The 20841-nt window shown below is 36.6% G+C and overlaps 1 protein-coding gene and 1 pseudogene across 2 annotated transcripts; both read left to right on the top strand.

Moving 5' to 3' along the window:
• Window positions 1-1826: 1826 nt before the first annotated feature.
• On the top strand, window positions 1827-6254 carry LOC114147012 (deoxyribonuclease gamma-like; annotated as a pseudogene).
• abtb1 (ankyrin repeat and BTB (POZ) domain containing 1) lies at window positions 4425-11827 on the top strand. Of its 2 annotated transcripts, none has more exons than XM_028021520.1 (12): window positions 4425-4442; window positions 8012-8074; window positions 8175-8256; window positions 8342-8486; window positions 8609-8768; window positions 8865-8910; window positions 9060-9176; window positions 9312-9424; window positions 9504-9602; window positions 9690-9857; window positions 10224-10424; window positions 10893-11827. In XM_028021520.1, exons 4-12 carry the CDS (start codon window positions 8452-8454, stop codon window positions 11097-11099), a joined length of 1146 nt encoding a protein of 381 aa, XP_027877321.1. In that variant the 5' UTR covers window positions 4425-4442; window positions 8012-8074; window positions 8175-8256; window positions 8342-8451; the 3' UTR covers window positions 11100-11827. The 2 variants fall into 2 exon arrangements, with proteins under 2 accessions (XP_027877321.1, XP_027877314.1); XM_028021513.1 differs by lacking the exon at window positions 4425-4442 and adding an exon at window positions 6447-6813 and having other exon boundaries at window positions 8175-8230.
• The last annotated feature ends 9014 nt before the right edge of the window (window positions 11828-20841 follow it).

Genomic DNA, 20841 nt, shown 5'->3' with positions numbered 1-20841 from the left:
AAAGTGGTTCTACAAAGTATTGACAAAATGCAGGCACCACTTTAAGAATAATAGTATAAACAAGTTTTAAAACTATATTGTATTTTCCTTGCACTTCATATGCACTACTTTATGTTGATTTTGCACACAATTCTTCCCAAAATGTGGTGGCGTTTATGGTTTTGACCTGTTTTGTGAAACAGTTCATTGTAGATCTTTGTTCTTGTTACAGTTTGTGTTTGTTTTTCTCAGCAGGTTTTGCTTCCTGCTCTCCTCCCCCCTGCTCTCAGGTACTTATTATCGCACATCGTGTTATTATCTCCCTCACTATACATCCATATTTTTTGCTGCACTGTGTCGGATCCCCTTTGTTTATGTGTTCCTGCCATGGCAGTCGGGCAGCATTTTTTGTTTTTGCTCAGTTCTTATACTTCCACTTGTTTATCTTTCAAAATAAAAGTATTTAGCTCCACTATGTGGCTGTTGAGCGCAGGATTTAAATCTTTTTTTCACATGGATTATGGGTGAATAGAATGTGGCCTTGGGAGGATTTTCCACACCACCATAGTCTAGAATTTGAAGGCAAGGTGTTGTTTTAAGTAATTTGACTGGTTTATATGTAAGGTTCCAGTTTGTTTGTGCGTACTAGTACACACATATAAACTTGTATATTACATACATGTAAGGTGCAAGGAAAAACAGACGGCAAACTACCTCAAAAATATGGAAAGAATCATTGCAATTCAGAAACAAGGAGCAAATCATCAGTTGTCCGCAGCAGTAATTAGATGCATTCATGAGGTTGCAGATGTGACAGCTACTGTGATTTCTTTTGTCACAATCCATTGGTTGGTTGGCTGAATGTGCTCACCACTGTTTGGTGTTTCTCTATGGTTTGGCTCTCATTATGGTTCAATGAAACTCCAAAGCTTTAGAAGTAACTTTGTAATCCTCTCCAGACTGAAGGATCTCAACATCTTTACTTCTCATCTGTTTTTTGTTTTTTTTAATTCAGGACATAAAGTGGTTGGTTTTGAGATCTGGTTAGAGCTCTTCAAATAATGTCTTACTTCTCTTTAGTAAAAATCAATCAGACATGTGGTCAATCAAAGGAAATTTATTATTTAACAAACAGCTATTCGATTTTTACAAAGGTTGATCTAGATAGCTTTTTAAAAACAAAATAAATAAATAAAAACCATCACTCCAAAACCAACTTTTGTAGTTACTTGGGTTATCTACGTGTAATTTTAAAAATATATTTGATAATCTGAAACATTTAAGTGAAATGGAAAAGAAAAGAAAAACTAAATAAATATGTAAAGGGACAAAGGCTGTTTGACAGCACTGTATGTTGTCAAAAATAAAAAGCTGTAGTGCAACTTTACGTAGGAAGTCGTAACCAAGTAATATCAGTCAAATGCAGCTGATTAAATTAGCAAAAGGAAGGATGAGCACCTTTGTAAAAACTGAGGTTTTGTCAGTTTTCTATATGGCACACAGATTGGGTTAATGTCAGACCAGTGAGGAAGCATGGTGGTGAATGGGTGATGATTTGGTCAAAATACTCTAATGTCAATAGTGAAGTTGTGTGAACTGACATTTGCTGTCTTGTCTAGACTTAGTTTAATAGCACTGAGAAAATTTTAAGATGGAAGGTGAGGTTATTTTCTTTTTTAACATTTCTTCTTTGCACAGTAACTTTGAAGTTAACCAGCCTTAATCACCATCAGCTGAACAATAGAACCTGTCAGGCCACTTGCTGTCAAAATGTACTAGCTCTCTACAAATGATCCATCTTGTCCTCGTGATGGCGACAAACCAATCATCTGTCTACCTTTGAAAAAAAAAAAACCCCGGTAGAGACAAGTTTCTCATAGAACTGGATACAAATTAATGCTGAAGACCAGTACTGCCTGCTGCTGAGGAGAAGACATTTATACAGTGTGTGTACATTACCAGAGGTAATTCAAGTTAGGGATTCAAAAAGTATAATTTTAAATATATGTTTTAGGAAACTGTTTTCCCTTCTCTTGTCAGGCATGAAGATCGCTTCATTCAACGCAGAGAGGTTTGGAGAGACTAAAGTTTCAGACCCAGATGTCCTGTCAACTCTTGTTAAGGTAAAAAAATCAGACATGGCTGCTTTCAGAAGCCCCATGTGTTTTATCGGGCAGCAGAGACCCTGTGATCAACTCATCACGTCATCACAACTATATTTACAAAGGGCCTTTTAAATCTAGTCACTGCTGTATTTTTGGAGAGCAGCCAGGAGTAGTTTTAAATCTGAAAATGAAAATCCTTCAAACTAATTAAGTGATAACAGTTCAATGCTTTATGAAGACCTTCAAAGAAAGAAATAGAAACCATCAATGTCACGCATTAGTTAGAACCCGGGTAGGTTTTATTCCACAGTAGATCCTGTATTGTAACAGAAGCCTTTGCCTTTTATAGATTGTGTCTCAATATGACATTATAGTTGTTCTGGAGGTGGTGGGTGTGAGTGGGGCCTCCATCAAGCTGTTTCTGACAGAACAGATGACTGTATGTTTTTATTTTTGCACTTTAAGCCAAACTGAAAAAAATATCACTGCCTTTGTGAGTAGAAAAATAACATTGAGGGTGTTTCAGGGTGAACACGTCCCACCACTATGCCCTGCAGCTCAGCGCCCGTCTGGGAAGGACCAGATACAAGGAGCAGTTTATGTTTCTCTACAGGTAAATGCCATCGCTGTCTCGACTGTTTCAGCGCTGCAATACAGAGCTGTTTAAACAAAACATTTTCATTCAATTTTCAGGGATGACATGGTGGATCTGATTGACTCCTATCAATATGAAGACAATCAGGAGAACGACGTGGATGCATTTTTAAGGGAGCCTTACATTCTCTACTTCAAACCTCACAACACGGGTCAGCTTCTGCAGCTCATCTTTTAACACAAACAGGAGGCGCTGTGTGTCAGGGTTTCAAGATTTAATGCTCTTGGTGTGGTGTCTGCTGTTTGTCTGAGTCATGTCTGCATGACCGTGTCTGTTTCTCCTGTGTGAATAAAGGAGATTTATTTTGACATGTTAGTAGATGGAAGAAATAGCAGGTTCGTCAGGTTTGTGCGCTCTCCTGCCACACACATACAGTTTCGTGCATGTTACATATTTGTTGCAGTGCTGAAGGATTTGGTGCTGATCCAAGTTTGTGCCAGGACTCAGAGAAAGAACTGGATGAGCTGTATGATGTCTTCCTAATGGCCAGAGACAAATGGAAAACTGATGTAAGAATATGAGCTCATTTGACACAAACTCTGCCACATCAAGGTGTTATCAGTGCTAACTGATGTAAGATTTACCTCACATCAGTGAACCACAAACATTTTGGGAACTCTATGATGTAATAATACAAGACAAAGTAGCAAAAGCTCTGAAACTCAAGAAAAATGTAACTTAAAAAAAAAGAATAAATAAATTAGAAAAGTGTAGTGTGTATTTGAGCTACATTTCCTTTCATACCCTCCAATGAACCCAACTGCCATCAGGAATCACCTAATCAGAATCCACATGTAATTTAACCTCAGTACAAATTAGTTAACTAAGAGTATAATGAAGACAAAGTCATGCAGCAGACAAGTCAAAGATAAAGTAAAGTGAGGTTATAACATCATAACCCCTTCCACAAATTCTCTGAAGTCGTCAGAGCAGTGGTGGTTGATCACCATCGCAATCCACACTTTTCATCTTTGAGTTGCATGTCTCACTTTTCTTCCACTTCACAATGCACTACTTTGGATTGATCTATCTCGAAAAACAACCAATAAGCACACTGAAATTTGTGTTTGTAATATGATAAAATGTAAATTTCAGAGGGCATCAATAATTCATAGAGCTCTGCAATAAATGGTTTAATTTGCTTTTATTACCCTTTCTTTCTAGAATGTAATAATCCTGGGGGACTTCAGAGCAGATGGTGCCTCTGTCACCGACAAACAAATGCAAAACATTCGAATACGCAGTGATAGAAATTTCCACTGGCTAATTGGTGATGATGTGGATACAACTTCAGCGACAACAAATAATCACACCTACGACAGGCAAGGTTTATTTTTAGAGAGCTTACGACAGACATTGTGCCTTTAGTCCACAAGCTAAAAACCACAAGTTTAAATAAGAAACCTTGTTTCTTATGCAGAATTGTTGTGTATGGAGATGACCTGCTGGCAACCATCGTGCCAAACTCTGCCAAGGCCTTCAATTTCCAGAAAGAGTTTAACCTGACAAATAAAATGGTGAGATGTCATGCTAAGCTTAAGACTTTTCCTTTTAAATATTTCCCTGACTTAATGCAAACATGCTCCAATAGGAGCTCAAAGTCAGCGATCATTATCCAGTTGAGGACTAATTAATCAGTGCATCTCCTTTCTGGCTGGCAAGATGTGGAATCGCTACAGCATCAGTTAGCAGAGCTGCAACAGGTAATAATTCAATTGTAATTTATTCCATCTGCAAAGTGTTAAAAGGAAGTTAAATGAATATTTACTTAATAATTGCTTCCTCTGAACTTCTGCAGTTGTGCTTGAGGGTGAGGCTGCAGTTCAAATATGCATGGAATTTGGGAGCGTCTCTTACCTTGGAAAATGTTTATATTTGTGATGTGTTCAGTTAAAAGCTGCTGTTGCATTAATGAATTTGAGGATTGACATAGATCATTGTAAACCAAAAGTATTTATTAAAGGAAATGCTTTTGCCTTACTTAACTTAAAGACTACAGAGAAAATGAGAGGGCAATAAAAACACATTATGTGCTATAAACTCAAAGCTACAGCTTGAACTTCTTGAAGAAGACACCCTCAATGAAGCAGAGTATTGGAAGATAAAAAAATAGTTTCGATTGGGTCCATGTTTGAATGATTTCAGTCAAAGAAACATGATTTATCAAAAAATTGAAAGTCTTAGGGAATGACCTACTCAAAGCTCAGACCTTGTCTTGTTTGAAAACCTTTCATAAAAGAAACAGATTATTTTGGGTGCAAAATGTTGTAAAGAAAATAAAAGTTGAGCAGAACAGGACATTGCTCATAATAAGAACTATTGTTAGTCTGTCAAAAAACTTGTAATTTTTTGCACTGCAGTAAAAATCTGCATATTGTTTATTTCTGCTCTGTATGTTTTCTGTGCTGAAATGGGACCTTTCATACCAGGCTCTTATGTCTGCTGATTGATTCAGCTTGTTGTGAAAATGGTGTAGTTGTCAATCAAGTTGCTGCCGCAGGTTATTACATAGAAATGAAAAAAGAAAACGAATTGGAAATGTGATGTGTTTTTTTTTACATTCCTGGAAGACTGCCAGTCCTTCCACGCAGCCTTTCCACGAACTAAATGAACTGCCTAACAGGCTTCTATTTCTTTGTAGTGCTACAGCATGCCTTTGTGTTCAGTCAGATCTGGCAGAACTTCACTGTCTCTATACTGATCACATTTTTCATATTTTCTGATCATGACTAACCCAGAAGTTAAAATAAATAAAACTGATTATACAGTTGGTAACTTTGACTTATTAGTATAACTGATAATAAAAGCCAATAAAAAATAGTAAATGCATTTGAACTTAAAAGGGAAATTAAAAACACAATTTTCTAGTCGCAGATGTTTTACCCGTACAATGAATTTCCCTGTATTTTTGTTCTCAGGGAGTTAGAAGGATGAAGTGATGAGCTTGCAGAAAGAAATCTTGCTGCTGCAGCGAGAAAAGTTTCAGCTTCAGATCTCCTATTTGAAAAAGAAACTTGCCTCAGTTGAATGAATGAAGTGACTAGTAGATTTCAAATACCACTGTTTTATTTATTATGTAGTATTCATCCATCCATCCATCCATCCATCCATCCATGTATGTAGTATGTAGTAAAAAATATCCCTTAAAGCAAAAGTATTTATTAAAGGAAATACTTTTGCCTTACTTAAATTAAAAGCTGCAGTGTGGACTAATTTGATTATTTTAAAACCTTAAACTTTCCCACACACTCAAACTCTCCAATGTCCATGAATTATTTTAAACATGCTCCTTTACTGTAAGTAAAACATATAAATAATTTATTTTTTTGCTGGGACATCTATATTGAGCACATGAAACATGCTGAAGTTAACACTTTTGCTGTAAGTCACCAAGCAAAATGCTGAGCATAATGTTCTGATCACGTTCAGTTGTAATTGTTTACAAGACAGCAAGAAAAATAAAGATAAAAACGGAAAATACATTTAAACAATAAATAGCCAATATTTTATACCTATATCTTTTTGTCTTTGTACAATTGTGTTTTTAAATCTTGTTTTGAGGACGATTGAACGCATTGACATGTGCTGCATTCAAGCTACACAAGTTAGCTCGAATATTCCCAAATTATAGAGAAAAAAAAACTCGGTCAGTTAAATTAACTCTTGTAAAAAATATTCTTTTAGTATCTAAATAAAAAGATACAAAAATTTCGAAATCATTTGTAACATTACCGTAGAATTTACAACGTATCTCACATTTGTTCTTGTCTCGGCCTGTCGGGTTATGACATTTCCGTAAGTCAACTGAAGTAACCTTGGTAGTCACGTGACCGGCCCCTTTAACGAAAACACAGAGGCTTCGAAGAGGCTGCAGCGGCGATTTTCAACAAGGTGTGAGACAGTCAACTTTCTGTTCGTCCTTCGAGCTCCACCTGCAGCCACACCAAACCATCACCCACCTGTCCGGCAGACAGGCCGTCTCAATGCATTTCAGAGGACCGAGAACTCCGAGGCGGCCATGGATGTGTACGACTTGTTTAGTAGTTGCAGAAAGGGCGACATTTGTAGAGTCAGGTAACCAGCGGCTCTGTTAACGTCGTTTTGGTTTGCAGAAACACTGTTTCACAAGCATCTGCTTCATCAGGCTGACACCTGGCATAGATGTGCGATAAAGCAGACGAAAATAATAATTAGCCCTGTCCTGTCCCGTTAACTGCTGTTAAACGATGTTTTGCTCAGAAGCAGAAGCGGAAGATTGCTAACATTAGCGCCGATGACCCAGCTTGTCAGGCTAACGTTTGTAGGTCAGAGTTTGTGTGTGCAATATTTAACATTAAAGTCTTTAATATTGCTATTGCTGTATTTTCCAGCGATATATAGCATCAAGCCTTTTTCTATAAGATACATTTTCGGGTTTTGTCTTAAAACATTTATTTGCTGAAGCATTTTGCATGTTCTACTCTAATTTAACTATCTTAATTTGTCTATTTCAACTGTGTGTAACGTATCGATTTTTGATAGTGTGTATGTACAGCACTTTCTGGACCTTCGGTTATTTTAAGGTGCTTTATAAATAACTGGAAAGACATTTTCACCCATCAGATAAATACTAACAACGTGCACAGCTAAGTCGCTGTTAATGCATTTTTTTATGTAGACATTTTTATTAAAATACATTTTAAAATATTGCCATTTTATTCAGTATGTAATTTTACTTTATGGGTAAATTAAGTGTTAAATATGGACTTAGTACTACTTTACTGCCAAGTGTTGTTTGGAAAAGACTTTATTTTTGACCATGTTAAAAGAATCCAGACAAAATAAACAAAATGGCCTACAACTGAATAACGAACCCGTCTCCTGATAAAATTAGTCCATACTGTTAAACACATATCATTAAAAAATAATCGATGTGACCATTACCCGTAGTAGTAGTAATAATAATGATGATGATGGTGATGATAATAATAATAATTATACAGAAATTGCATTTATAGAAATGAATTTCAGAGTAGTGGTACAAATGAAAATAGACATTTCAAACAAAATACTTAGATTTTTTTGTCCTTGCAAAGAAACATTACTTTGTTGCATTTATTGTTTTGTTTTGTTTGTCTCAGATTCATTTTTTTCATAAATTCTTTTGTTTTATTGCCTGTAAATTAAACCTCCCTCCTTCCCTTTTAAGGTCATTATCCTCCTTAAAAGGGAAGGTAAGGACTGTTGGTAAACTGAATATGCTCACAGATCAGACCTTATGGTTCTCTTTAAGGTACCTTGTTGAACAAAGGGATGTGGACCTCAATGTGAGAGATAAATGGGACAGCACACCTTTGTAAGTATATTGTTTGCAGACCTGCAGTTATTCTAATGCTATTCACTACAAAGCATTATCATAAAAGTATCCTAAAAAAAAGAGCTGTTTTTCCCTACAGGTATTATGCGTGCCTCTGTGGCCATGAGGAGCTAGTCCAGTACCTGTTGGCTAGTGGTAAAATTGAATTTTCACTGGATAAAGTGAGATTTTCATAATAAAAGGATGTTTGCTGAAGGATTCTACATTTTGATTCTGTTTTTTTTTTTAATGTGGATTCACTTCCAGGGGCCAAGTGTGAAGCCAACACATTCGATGGTGAAAGATGTGTGTATGGCTCCCTGAATGACTCAATCCGACGCCTGCTCAAAGATTACAAGTGTGTCAGCGTCCGTGCCATGCAGCGCAATGATTTTAACTATTTCCTACACATGTAAGTGTGAAGATTTTCTTTTTTTAGGGTATTAACTTAGGAAAAAAAGCAGTAATATATTGTTAAAGCTTGCGAAGGTAAAACAGTTTAGTATAAAACATACCCCTGCTGTTTCCCTTCAGGTTGTTAGAGCAGGGTCAGCACAGTGATGTCAACTTCCTGGTTCATGGACAAATGTTTGCTGCTCACCGATGTGTTCTCAGCGCACGTTCAGAGTACTTCACCGAAATGTTTGAGACAAAATGGAAAGGAAAGAACCTTATAACCCTCAAACATCCTTTGGTAATTTAGAATTTTACTTAAATAAATAAATTTGTCTCATTCAAGTTTAGTGGAATAAATTTTATGTTATTGGAACAAAAACTATTTTGATTTTAGATCAATCCTGCTGCCTTTGGAGCAATTCTTCAATATTTTTATACTGGTGAGTATTTTTTTTTATGCTATATTTTGATGCAAAAGAAAATAGAAACTGAAATACATAAAAAAAACAACCTAATTAACTCTAATTAGACTAATTTAAAAAATTCGTAACAAAAAAGTGTGAACTTTATTAGTTTCATAATGTTACAGGACGAATGGATATTGATATAAGTCTGGTGGAAGACTGCAGGCGACTCGCTAAGCAGTGCAAGATGGCAGACCTTATGGAAGAACTGGAGAATAAATGTAAACAGGTCTATGAATTTGGTAAGACTGCTAGTTAATATATTGTGTAGTTCATAATTAATATTGCTAATTTATCTATTTTTCTCCTCTGGAGCTTTGATTCACCATGAATTATAATCTGAAATGATCTCTTTTTTTTCTCCTGTCATTTTGAAGTGTCCAACAAACCTGGAACTTGTGTCAAAGTTCTTAGCCTTGAGCCTCGCACCTGTCAGCTCCAAGAGGAGATGGCCCAGTTAGCAGACTGTGCACTTCCCACTGAACTAAGAGTGAGACGCTAAACCCAGTGAAATTCGGATGGTAAACACAGAACAACTGCTACTACATACTCGTTCTTTCTTTCCCCAGGTTGGATTTGGTGAACTTCCCTTTAACAGGGTTGATCTGTTCCCTACTTACCCTGATATCTGTTTCAGAGTAGAGGGTTTTGATTTCTTATGTCACAAGGTAGGAATTTCAAAGCCCACAAACATGAATCCAAACCCTACAATTATTATTCTGTTAATGTCAGATTTTAATAATGTGTGCTTTCAGGCTTTTTTCTGTGGGCGCAGTGATTATTTTAAGGCCTTACTGGAGGACCACTTCAGTGAGGGCGAGCAGCTGCAGTCGCAGCCCAGTACCCCGGTGATAACGTTGCACAACATCTCCCATGAAGTCTTTATTCACGTCATGTATTACATCTACACTGATGACACAGAGGTGTGTGTGAACACTGTCAAAAGCTTTTAAAGTGCTGTGAAAAAGTACGATCCTTTTATTCTGGTTTAAATGTTTTAAATCATCAACCCAATTTTGTTATCAGACAAATTTAAGTGTAAGTAATGCCATTTTCTACATAGGATTTTATTTTTCAGGAAATTTATTTCTTTGTTTTAGTACATTAATATAATATTAAAAAGTTTAAAAATCATTTATTAAATTACCACCAAAATAAATAATAAAACATTAGGAGCTTATTGAGTTTTTACTCAAAACAACAGTGATGTTTTGTATTCAGTGGGATTGTCAACACTTTTTTTTAATGCGCTCATCTTGAACGCTGATCGGTTCTTCTTCCCCATCCAGCTGACGATGGACAGCGTGTTTGATGTGCTCTGCGTGGCTGACATGTACCTGCTCTCAGGGCTGAAGCGTCTCTGTGGGAAGACGCTCGCCAAGGCGATTTGTGAGGACAACGTCCTGCACATGTGGAAGACGGCCAAGCTCTTCCGTCTTTCTCGGCTGGAGGATCAGTGCACAGAGTTCATGGCAAAGATCATTGAACGGGTAAGTGTGTGTGACCCTCATCTTGGCTCGATTACCTGTGATTTCAAACCTGGTTGTTACTGACTGTGGTTTTACTCCTCATTTAGCGACTCAAGTAGCTGACGGTCATTTTTTTCCCCCTCTCCATTTTGTACCTTTGTAGTTTTGGTTGTGTTGCATTCAACCTTTTTGGGTATGAAAGCTTTAGGAAGTTTCATGTCTGTTTTGAATGGAATGAACAGAGACAAATTCTCCAAAATATTCAGGAGTTTTACAATCAACAAACGTTCTATGCTAGCAACACACAACTATAGGAAATGAGAAAAACATAAAATGATGATGAATCTAAAATTACTTAAGGTAAAACAGTAAAATATAAAAATAGAACCACGATGCTGTTATGGTGCAGTTCTAGATGATCAGGTCAGACACATCCAGTTCCTCCTCCAGATGCATTCACACCTGTGTACCTGCCACCTCTGTCCACAGCTGGTGGAGCAGGACGAGTTTGCCGAGATGATAAAGGAGGACGCCGCGTCGCTGGAGGAGCGACAGGAGACGGACTCTGTCCCTCTGGTGGACGACATCCGCTTCCACATCGCCAGCAACGTGCAGACGTATAGCGCCATCGAGGAGGCCAATCAGAAGCTGGAGGCTCTGGAGGAGCTGCTCTCTAGCATCAATATTGACTGCTGAGCGGAGTCATCAGATTCCTCTATCTAGTGCAGAAATGTTAAGATCATGTTTGGAGGGAATCTTTAGTGAGGTGAGAAGAAAAACATATGCATCTTTATGTTTACAGGTTCTATTTTATTTACAGCGTATGGCACAGATTATACCATATGTGAACGGAGATGGTTGTTGGGGAGTTTAACTCATTTAATAGGAAGTCCATACCAAACAAGAGGAAAGTGATCTGGTTTGTACTGATATTAATCTCTGAGATTGGTTGTGAAGAAGAAGAAGGATGACATATTAATAACAGAATACTTTTGCATTATTCATGAATGAAATTAAAATGATCTACAGCAGCTAGATATAATTTAACGTTTTTCATGTGTATCATGTAAAACTTCAATAAATTTTATTTTAGTGCTTTAAAAAGGCAATATAGAGAGGATGTAATGCTCTAATTCTCACATTTCAGAACAATGTGATTAAAAAAATATCTTTCCTCCCTTTACTAGTTCAGATAACATCCTGTTAGTCTTCGGTTTTATTAAATTGTGTTTTGTGGTTACTTGAAAGTATTTTGTGGCTCTCCTTTACCTCACTGCTTGAACTGTGGGATTCTCTCTTCACACATATCACCCTCTAATCCACTCTTGCACTTTGCTTCAGCTGAACATGGAGCTTATTTATCCAGCAAACCCATTTTGCCTTATGTGTGTAGCAAATAAAAAAAATAAAAATTGTTAACAGTGCTGTCAATTTCTTTTATCTCCTGTTGTAAATATATTTTCTCAAGGTCTTGCATTAGAACTTGCGTTACACACATAAGTATTATTTGGCTTCATAAATGACTAAATCACATTTTTTAGTAGTCTCTTAGACATTCATCTTACTATACTGGTTAGAAGTTTATTTACAATTGTCAGCATGACTGTCATATTAAATTTAAGCTTTTAATTATTTTTACTGTTCTTTCAGGGAAGAATTATGCAATAAACCTAATCAGTTTTAAAAACAAGAACTAGATGCTAAAGTTGCAATTTATTTGCATTTGCATTTCTTTGCAGAGTCAAAATAATACATGTGGATCAAATATTTACATACAGCCCTACTTTAATTAATGACCTATACCCTTATTATGAGAAATAACAGTGCTCTTTTAAATTAGTTTTTAGAGCATATTTCCACAGTTGCTCTAGACATTTTGCCACATGAGCTAAAACCACCAGTTACAAAAAAAATTAAATAAATATGACAAAGAAAATGTATATTATAATGAACTAACTTAGTAGTTAGTAAATTCTTATGGGCACCATAGAAAAAAGCAATAAGAGATTTGGGCTACTGATGATTTAAAAATCACATAGCAGTTCCTTCTGTGCTAAGATTTGTAAAGCTGAACTTTATTCACACTGAAAGCCTGTCCCAAATTTGTTTGGTTGATTTGAGTTTTAAGACTAGATTTGTCTGATGGTGCATAAACAATTTAAGTTATTCTGATTCAAAGAAAACCAAAATGTTGAGTTCTGTGCATAATAATAAGAGATTTGATGCACCGTATTGCCTTATGTAACCTTCAGGGAAGAGTTCCATAGACAGCCTGAAGATGGCAGCATTTCTTATTTTATCTCCAAGCTCAGTCTTTCAAAGCTTGTAGGCTTCCTCTCAGTAGAGTGGCTGCATTATAGACTTCACCATGTTCTGTGAACCAGGGTTGTCTCCAGCCAGGACTCTGAACTCATAGGAATGTTGTCTGAAAGGAGTTGTTTCACAGTCATTCAATCTTCACAAGTTCCCTGCACATGAAGGATAGGATGTAAATAAGTCACACTGCATGCATGTCTTTGCATGTCGCTCAGATCTGTATGGATACTGGCCTGTGTATTTGCTCTAGATTTTGTCTCTTGCAGCCATGTAGTCTCCATCAGGCTCATTCCAAAGACTCTAGGAGGCAATAACAAAGCTGTACATCGGCTTAAGGGAGCCCCCTGTGTTATGAGCTCAAATCACAGCAGTGCAGCGGAGCAGCTGTTAGGACAAATTACGGTGAAGTTCAAAACTGTCGCCATCCTTTAGAAAACAAAACTGCTGGCTTCCAGCCTGGCCCGCTGAATGCTTACAAGAAATAAACAATCCAATTAGTTTTCACTCAGAGATTCCTCCCCAAATGTTTTACAAGTTGTTGCTAAGCCACTCGCTTTGTTTTTACTCTTGGATGGGAAAATCTGGACTGTTGCATCCTGCTTCAGACAAACAGACATTATGCTTTAGATGTTGTTCAGTTTCCCTTGGAGAATCTGTTTTTAAATCAATGTTGAAAGACTTAACAACTTCAAAAGAAACCACAAGGCTGAGAGAAACCAAGCGAGTTGTGAAAACTAATTGCGGACAGAATCATTTTAGTGGTTTTAGACATGAACTGTGACCTTTATCACTGTAAGTGATAAAAAAAAAAAATAGTAATACATTTGTTCTGCACATTATGTGTTTGATTCACACACATATAAAGGTGAATGACTTCCCATTCTTAATCCATGGGCTTTAAAACAATGTCACTTAAACCTTCGTAGCTATAACTGCTGCACCTCTTCTAAGAAGGCTTTCCACAAAGCTTAGGAGTGTTTATAGGAATATCTGAGCTTTCTTTCATAAATGCATTCGTGAGATCAGACACTGATCCTGGACAAGAGGAGCTGACTTACTGTCTCCAGTTCAACTCATCCCAGAGATGTTTTATAGAGTTGAAAGTAGGATAATGTGCAGGCCTGTTCTCCCACACCAAACTCTCTCATACTGGACATTGCTCTGTGCACTGGTTGAAAACTTCATACGGTTCACAGAAAATTACCCACTGTTCTTGAGCCAATGTGACAATGCATAGTGCTGGTTGGCCCTTGCATTCATTGACCACACTCTGTAATTTTACACAGAGACCAGAATTGTACCATTTGATGGCTGACCCAATACTTTTGGTATTTTCTTTTGGCATTTACTCATTTTGAATTTAGTTCTCTTATTTATTTGTCTTTTCCTCTCTGTATTAAGGCACTGCGAAGAAAGGTAAACTTGCGCTTCATACTGGTATCTCTCTGACCTAAGTTTTGTTTTGTATTTGCTTGCTGCAGATGTGGACATATTCCAGTGCATCTGGTATTGTTATCAACAATAACCCTGGTTTGAACTGTCTTTGCCTGGGATATTCACCACACACTTTCTACATCATGTACAGCATTCTCTGTACTCTTCCCAGATGTTCCAGTTTCCAGCTGTGAGACCACATTTTCAGCACCATATCACCTGCTGGTAAGTGCATGTGTGAACAGCAGCTGCAGAAATAGTACAGAACGAAGTGTCATATTCTGCTAAGGATCTGTAATGATCCTATGTAAAAATTATTTGAACAGGATGATGTTTTAAAGTTTATTTTGTGTGTGAATTTTTAACAACCATTAGCATCCAAAGTATGTCATAGAAGGTGTTATTTTCTCTCATAGGGACTAGTGCACCTTCAATGCAACAGCATTCAAACCTCAGCAAACGATGGTCTTATGTTCTGCTTCCCCAAGAACAATTTCACATTGAACATTTTTGCTGCAGTGCCATTATTATTCTTCTCAATCTACATGGTGGCAAAACAAACTTGATCTAAATGTATTCCTTCATAAATATTTGTAGTCAGAGCCTGTGTACCTGGATTTTATACACTCACAATTCATCTGGAAAGTTTTCACAACGCTTCACTTCACTTTGTCCACAGCCTTATTCCAAATTGTATTAATCTCTTTCCTTTAAGTTCTTCAAACAAATACCCAGTTAAATGATGTTTTTGCAAATTAATTAAAAGTAGAAAACAAAGAAACCACATTTATGTAATGACTCACAGAATTTGCCATGAAGCTTAAAATTGAGGTGTTTCCACTGATCATCGTCAAGATGTTCTACACCTTTAATGCAGCCAGAATGCACCTATATTCAATTACTGAATATTCATTATATACTTTACAGGTAAAACTATACACACCTGTCCAGTAAAATCAGGTGCTTCAACACATACGTAGTTAAATATTCTATAGTTTTCTAAGTAGCAGGCCAGGCATCAATTGTTCCAAAATGATAAAACTGATAGCGTAAGATGTAGTGATGAGACTATGTTTTTGTCATGATTTATGGATTTGATGTTAAATTCCTGGAGGTAATCACAGGATATTACCTTCAGAAATATCCTGTGATTACCTTCAGGAGTCACAAGTTATTTACCACTGCTTATTCACTCTAGAAGAAGCAGTGGCCCTAATGAAGAGCATTTGAGTGTTGGATGAACGGCGGACTCCTCTCAACCCTAATTAATATAATCCTTATGACTTTACTGGTATTTGAAGCTTAACCTCTAACCCTGTCATCAGCTCATCTTTACGTAAGGTCAAATGCCCTGCAGTAATATTTAGCTGGGTTGTCTTGATTAACATATAGCATTACTAATATGCTAAACTGAGACTGAGCTGAAGGCAGGGCTGTACATATGAGCCGTGCTCTGGGGTAGTCTGTTTTTTCTTTCTTTTACCAGCTCATTCAGATGACACTATGCTTTCCATTAACATGACTCTGATCCCATAGTCAGCACAGCACCAATACCGGTACTCTGACAGGCGTTTAGTCAAATTCTCCTTTTTGCCCTTTATAATTGTATTATCCACAACACAGTGATGTGTAAAGGTTTAACTTCACAGACAATTTAAAACAGTAATGATGGTATGTGTATCCTCTCACCATAGACAAAAGAAGATGTGTTCTTAATGGCCCGTTGTGATTGAAATACAATGTTAATCCAAGCATTAATTTTCCTTTTAAATACCCTTTCTTCATGGAGAACAATGGCCTGTATTTATCTCTCCTGTAATGCATCTAATGCATCACCTTAAGAAGAAAACAAGGGGAATGATCTCTTGGCTTTGAGTCATAACCCTGTGACTGACAACAGTAAACTTCAGAGGGAAGAGTACTAGAGTTAAAGATAGAAAAGGTCATATTCTTAATACGAAAAGTAAGGATTTAGGTTTGTATTTGTTCCATTATTTCTTTTTGTAACAATGTTTCAAGGCAATAAATCTTACACAATTGGAAATTCTGATTCCTCTGAAATAGGGCAGCAGTTGCAAGGAAAATACGTGTTTACTGTGGGTTATGCAGCAGAGTTGAGGATGTGGGTTTTATCTGTGGAAAACTTTCCAAATCCCCCTAATATCTCACTGGAAAAACAAGGCTTGTCATTACTGGAGGGAATGTCAATACAGAGTTGCACCAAGATGAGATGCTTCAACCTTTTAAGAATATAATGACTCCATACTTAAAAACTCCCAAAGAGGTGAACACTTGCTCCTCGCAGACAGAGGTCTTATCAGAGGCTACCTGCAGAATTCAGTGATGGAAACAATGAAATAACCTGCTTGTTGTCCTGACCTCAACCTTACTAATCACCTGAATGATCAGCTTGGGCATCCTGCTTGATGAAGAGTAAGCAGCACAACGATGTACCAACCAACGAGTTGTTAAACTGCCAATATGCTTTGTTTCTTTAATCATCCGGTCCACTAAACAAAACCAAACCAGAGCTAATAGCACAATTAATTATTTGGAATTGTCCGAGAATGGAGCAAACACATATTTTCTTACTTGCTAAGTTTATATGCTCTTTTCATTTTAGTTTCTATCTAGGAGAGGTTTTTCTTTCCATTGATTTTTTTTCTATAGGTTTCTTCCGTCTCACTTGATTTTAGTCTCCCTACCACATATAGTACCCTGATGACGTGCACACATCATGCAGAGTTGTGTCATTCACACCATCTGTTCTCCTGCACAACATGTTCATCTCAGTGACCCTCTACATGCAGCTCACATGTAGTGTTCATAAGACACCAGAGCAGATGGAAATGACTACATGAGGCCAGACAGAAAGTTGATAACATGAGCTCTGTTGCAACAGTACAGTGGATGTATGTACACATATATTGGATCCCAATTTTTTTTGTTCATCTTCAGGTGCTTCATGATATTTACTTTTCAGTTTTTCAAATGTAACTATTTTTGTTTTTCCCAATAGTTATTGGGGGCCATGAGTTAAGAAAATACTAATTTCTCAATAAAAAATAGTTCTAAAAATCTGAAAAGCGTGTTGATGTGTGAGAATTATTTGAGCTCTATAACCATAGGTGTAGCATTAATATTTGTTGATTTAATGTATGTAGAATTAAATTATAAATTTATGTTATTTGTGCCAAAAAATTGAATCCATGTAAGTATACTGTATTGTGCAAGAAAAATGTAATATAAATATAAAATATCACTTTTGGAGAGAATTGCTGCAAATAATGTCATCTTGGCATCATGACTATTGTTTAAATAAATATATATATTTAAAAATCCTGTTTAAAAATTGTGATTTTATTCGGGTGATGCACAACTTAGAAGAACATATTTTGTTTTGTAAACTATACTTTCATTTCATTTCACCTAATTTTTTAAGTTGAAGTTTAATAATAATCATAATCAATATCAATGATACAGCAACTCACAAATTCTACCTGATAAGATTAAATTCAATACTAACATCCACGGAAACGTTATAGTGTATGTTTTTCACCTCGTAAGGATATGTATTTTAAAAAGAGAGGGTTCCGTCATGTTACTGCCACATCGTTTAAGCACCAGAACCCTGTGAGATTTCTTTAACCATGACTCAAGCTCATGTTTATTAAGCTGGTATGCTGTTTATCTCTCTGCTTTCCTCTTGGTTCTGCTTTGGAAGTGTCACTGTCAGTGCCTTGCACTTAACATAGCCACAGTAATATGGGATTAAGCCTTACATGCTCTCTTGAGCATTAGCAGCCAGGGCAAAGACGAGCAAGCGAGCAGTGGTCGCATTAGTCAGCTTTGTCCAAGACAGTTGGTTCTGTGACAAAGCTTAGTAAATATAACCTACATTACGTCACAGAAACACGACATTCCGGGATCTTCCGGATGCTTTAAAAGTTGTGTCCATCAGATGCAGATCTGATACATTTTTACTTCATCAACCACCCCTTTTTTCCTCCTTCATTGTTTGTGGATGGTTTGATATCAGGCTTACCAGCATGTTTGGCATTGAACATTGTCAGCTCTGAAGAGATAACAACGGCGTCGGCATGTGAGACAGGATTACAGAGTCACCATGTGACTGTTCTGCCCTTAGACAGACCTCTAAGAACAGACTAGCTAAATCTGTCCAAGTCAACCTCTGGTCTCGAACTCTTCAGATGTAAACAAAAAGGTAGACTGCTGAAAAATCTACAGATACATCCTTTAACTTGATTTGCTGAGGATAAAAGGTACAATGTTAACTTTGGCCTGATTTTGGTGCACTAAAACTTTATACCATTGAACCAATGTCTATTTGCAAGACTTTTGGAAAAGATTTACATGAATTACATTTACACATCATATACTCACCACAAAGATTCATTTAAAGGAATAATTGAGTTGATGAAACTCAGTCAAAAGTTTCCAGTAAAAATCTTGTTGAGACACATACAGAGTGACTCAGAGTACATGGGATTCGGCGAGTTACACTAAGACCTTCTTTAATAGGCTCAGACTCTAAGTAGACTCCTAACACTTTCTTTAATTTTAGTTCATAAACTTCCATTCTAATGTTTGCCTAATAATCAAAGCCTTTGTATCTCTGAGACATTCTGTCTGGTTTCAGACATAATGGACTCGTTATAAGTGGACTGTTTGGATTTGGATTTTCTCTTTATAATATTGTTTAAACAAACAGAACTGGGGATAAACTTAAAGTAATCCCTTAGATTGTTTTGTTTATGTGAAGACATTAACATGAATCAGTGCTTTAGTCCCTATAGGGCAGGTGTCAGCTTTAGTAAATTGTAAATCTCTACTTTTTTGTTGCAATAAACATAAATAAAGTTTCTTGCTGTTGAACAATGTCCACAATGTTGTATATGTCTGCTTGATAACCGAAGACCTGGGTCCTGGTAAATCTACCATTGGTTGAGAAATAAGTTGAGAAATAAGGGTAAATAATATCCTTGTATATTTCTGTTTCTTTTACAATTTATTGTACAAAATTAAAGAAGGTCATCAAAACATCAGAATTCAGGAAGAAGGGTAACCCTGGATCCTTCCTGCATCAAGTGAAAAGTTTTGTCCTAGTCACACGACTTGAAGCATCAACAGTACTCGACTTTGCAGGAGCGTTCACTGTCCTTGGATCTTTGTTTATGTTAAAACCCACCAATGTTCAGGATGAAGTAGGATATTGGTTTTTAATCCTATTAAGGTTTTATTCAATTTTATTCCTGATCTGTCTGGTGTCGCACTGAAAGAAAAATCATACAGAGGTTGACTAACTAGTAATGAGGTGATTTAAGAAGTTAACTTACCCAAAGAGAAGCGATTTATGCCTACAATACTGCTGACATTACTGCAAACATTCACTCCCAAATGGATACAATAGATGTTTCTGTTAAGTTCAGAAAGAAATCTAACATAGTTGCTGAATTTAAAGTAGGTTTTAGAAAATGCGAAGTCAAAGTACTCTTAGCAGGCATCGATCCTAGGTCAAAGATTACTCAGTGTCTCCTATGTCCTAGAAGCTCTCAAGGTGGCATATGCAGGAAATACCATGTTGTTATGTTTCCACAACACAAAATCACCTGTAGTCATGAACCAGTGAGCCGTGTGAAAGTGATTCACAAACTTTGATGGCTTGATGAATGTCTGTTTTATGTCACAACATAAAACACTGAATCATTTTTATGATGCTTGAATGTTTCAATTGGGATTTGTGTCAAATTTTAGGGTGAGTAACAAAAACTTCCTTTTGTAAAAAAATAAATAAAATAAAATACTTTGCTGAAGTTATGTAGCTTTGTGAAGCAGAGGCTAAGTGGACCTCACATTTGTCTTTGGAAATTAATATAAATTTCCTCATCATGTAAGGTTTTTTGTTGATCTACCTGCTATTCTAACTTGTTGTAAGTTAAATACACTCTCATGCATTGCCCAGCTACTTTAGATTCAAGATTTGTTGCACAAACAAGCCCAGTGTGCTCGAACCTGCATTTTTTACCTCCCAGTCACTTTCCTGTTTCCCCCTAACGTCAGAAGGCAGTTGTCGTGCTGACAGGTCTTTTGTTCTCTGTGGGTGAAACCACTGAAACTCCAGGCCATTGGCTGGCCGCTTTATAAAAACACTGTTTACAGTGTTAAAATGCACAATGCAGGTTTACATTGTAAGAAAGGCAGAACATGATTGTGGATCTGAAGAGTGTGGGATGCCTTCACTTCAAAATTAATATGAAAGTTTATGTGTCACCTTGTGTGTCTGAATGATTTTAATTTGACTAATTTTAATAAATATTGCATGTATTTTCTCCTTATATTTGTGCTCTTTGATTCTTGTCCTGTCTCATATGCAAACTATGAAACATCATATGAACAGTGAGGTATAATTTAAATATGAAAAATAACTATAAAAATTGCTTAACGTTTTAAAATATCTTTGAACCATTGCTGTGTGACATTCCAACCGGATCTGTACATTGCTGTGGCTGCAGGCGGATATGCGTTTAGTACTTATATCAACAGTTGTGTTGACTTTTACTGGACCCTTATTTTCATTTCTGTCAGACTTCCGCTGAACAACTAACATGTTTTAACCTTTCAGTAAGCCCAGTTTAAGTAAACTTTTTGGCATTAAAAAAAAGAAAGC

The sequence above is a fragment of the Xiphophorus couchianus genome, chromosome 1, assembly GCF_001444195.1.
Source record: "Xiphophorus couchianus chromosome 1, X_couchianus-1.0, whole genome shotgun sequence".
Classification (NCBI taxonomy): Eukaryota; Metazoa; Chordata; class Actinopteri; order Cyprinodontiformes; family Poeciliidae; genus Xiphophorus; species Xiphophorus couchianus.
Note: the sequence above shows the minus strand (reverse complement) of the source record. Positions and strands in the feature narration are given on the sequence as shown.

Bases quoted from the DNA above. Each gene is read 5' to 3' on its own strand.
- abtb1 (XM_028021513.1), top strand. From the start codon at position 6,758: ATGGATGTGTACGACTTGTTTAGTAGTTGCAGAAAGGGCGACATTTGT. The intron at 8,487-8,608 runs GTAAGTGTGAAG...GTTTCCCTTCAG, and splicing joins TTTAACTATTTCCTACACAT to GTTGTTAGAGCAGGGTCAGC. The intron at 9,858-10,223 runs GTGTGTGTGAAC...TTCCCCATCCAG, and splicing joins TCTACACTGATGACACAGAG to CTGACGATGGACAGCGTGTT.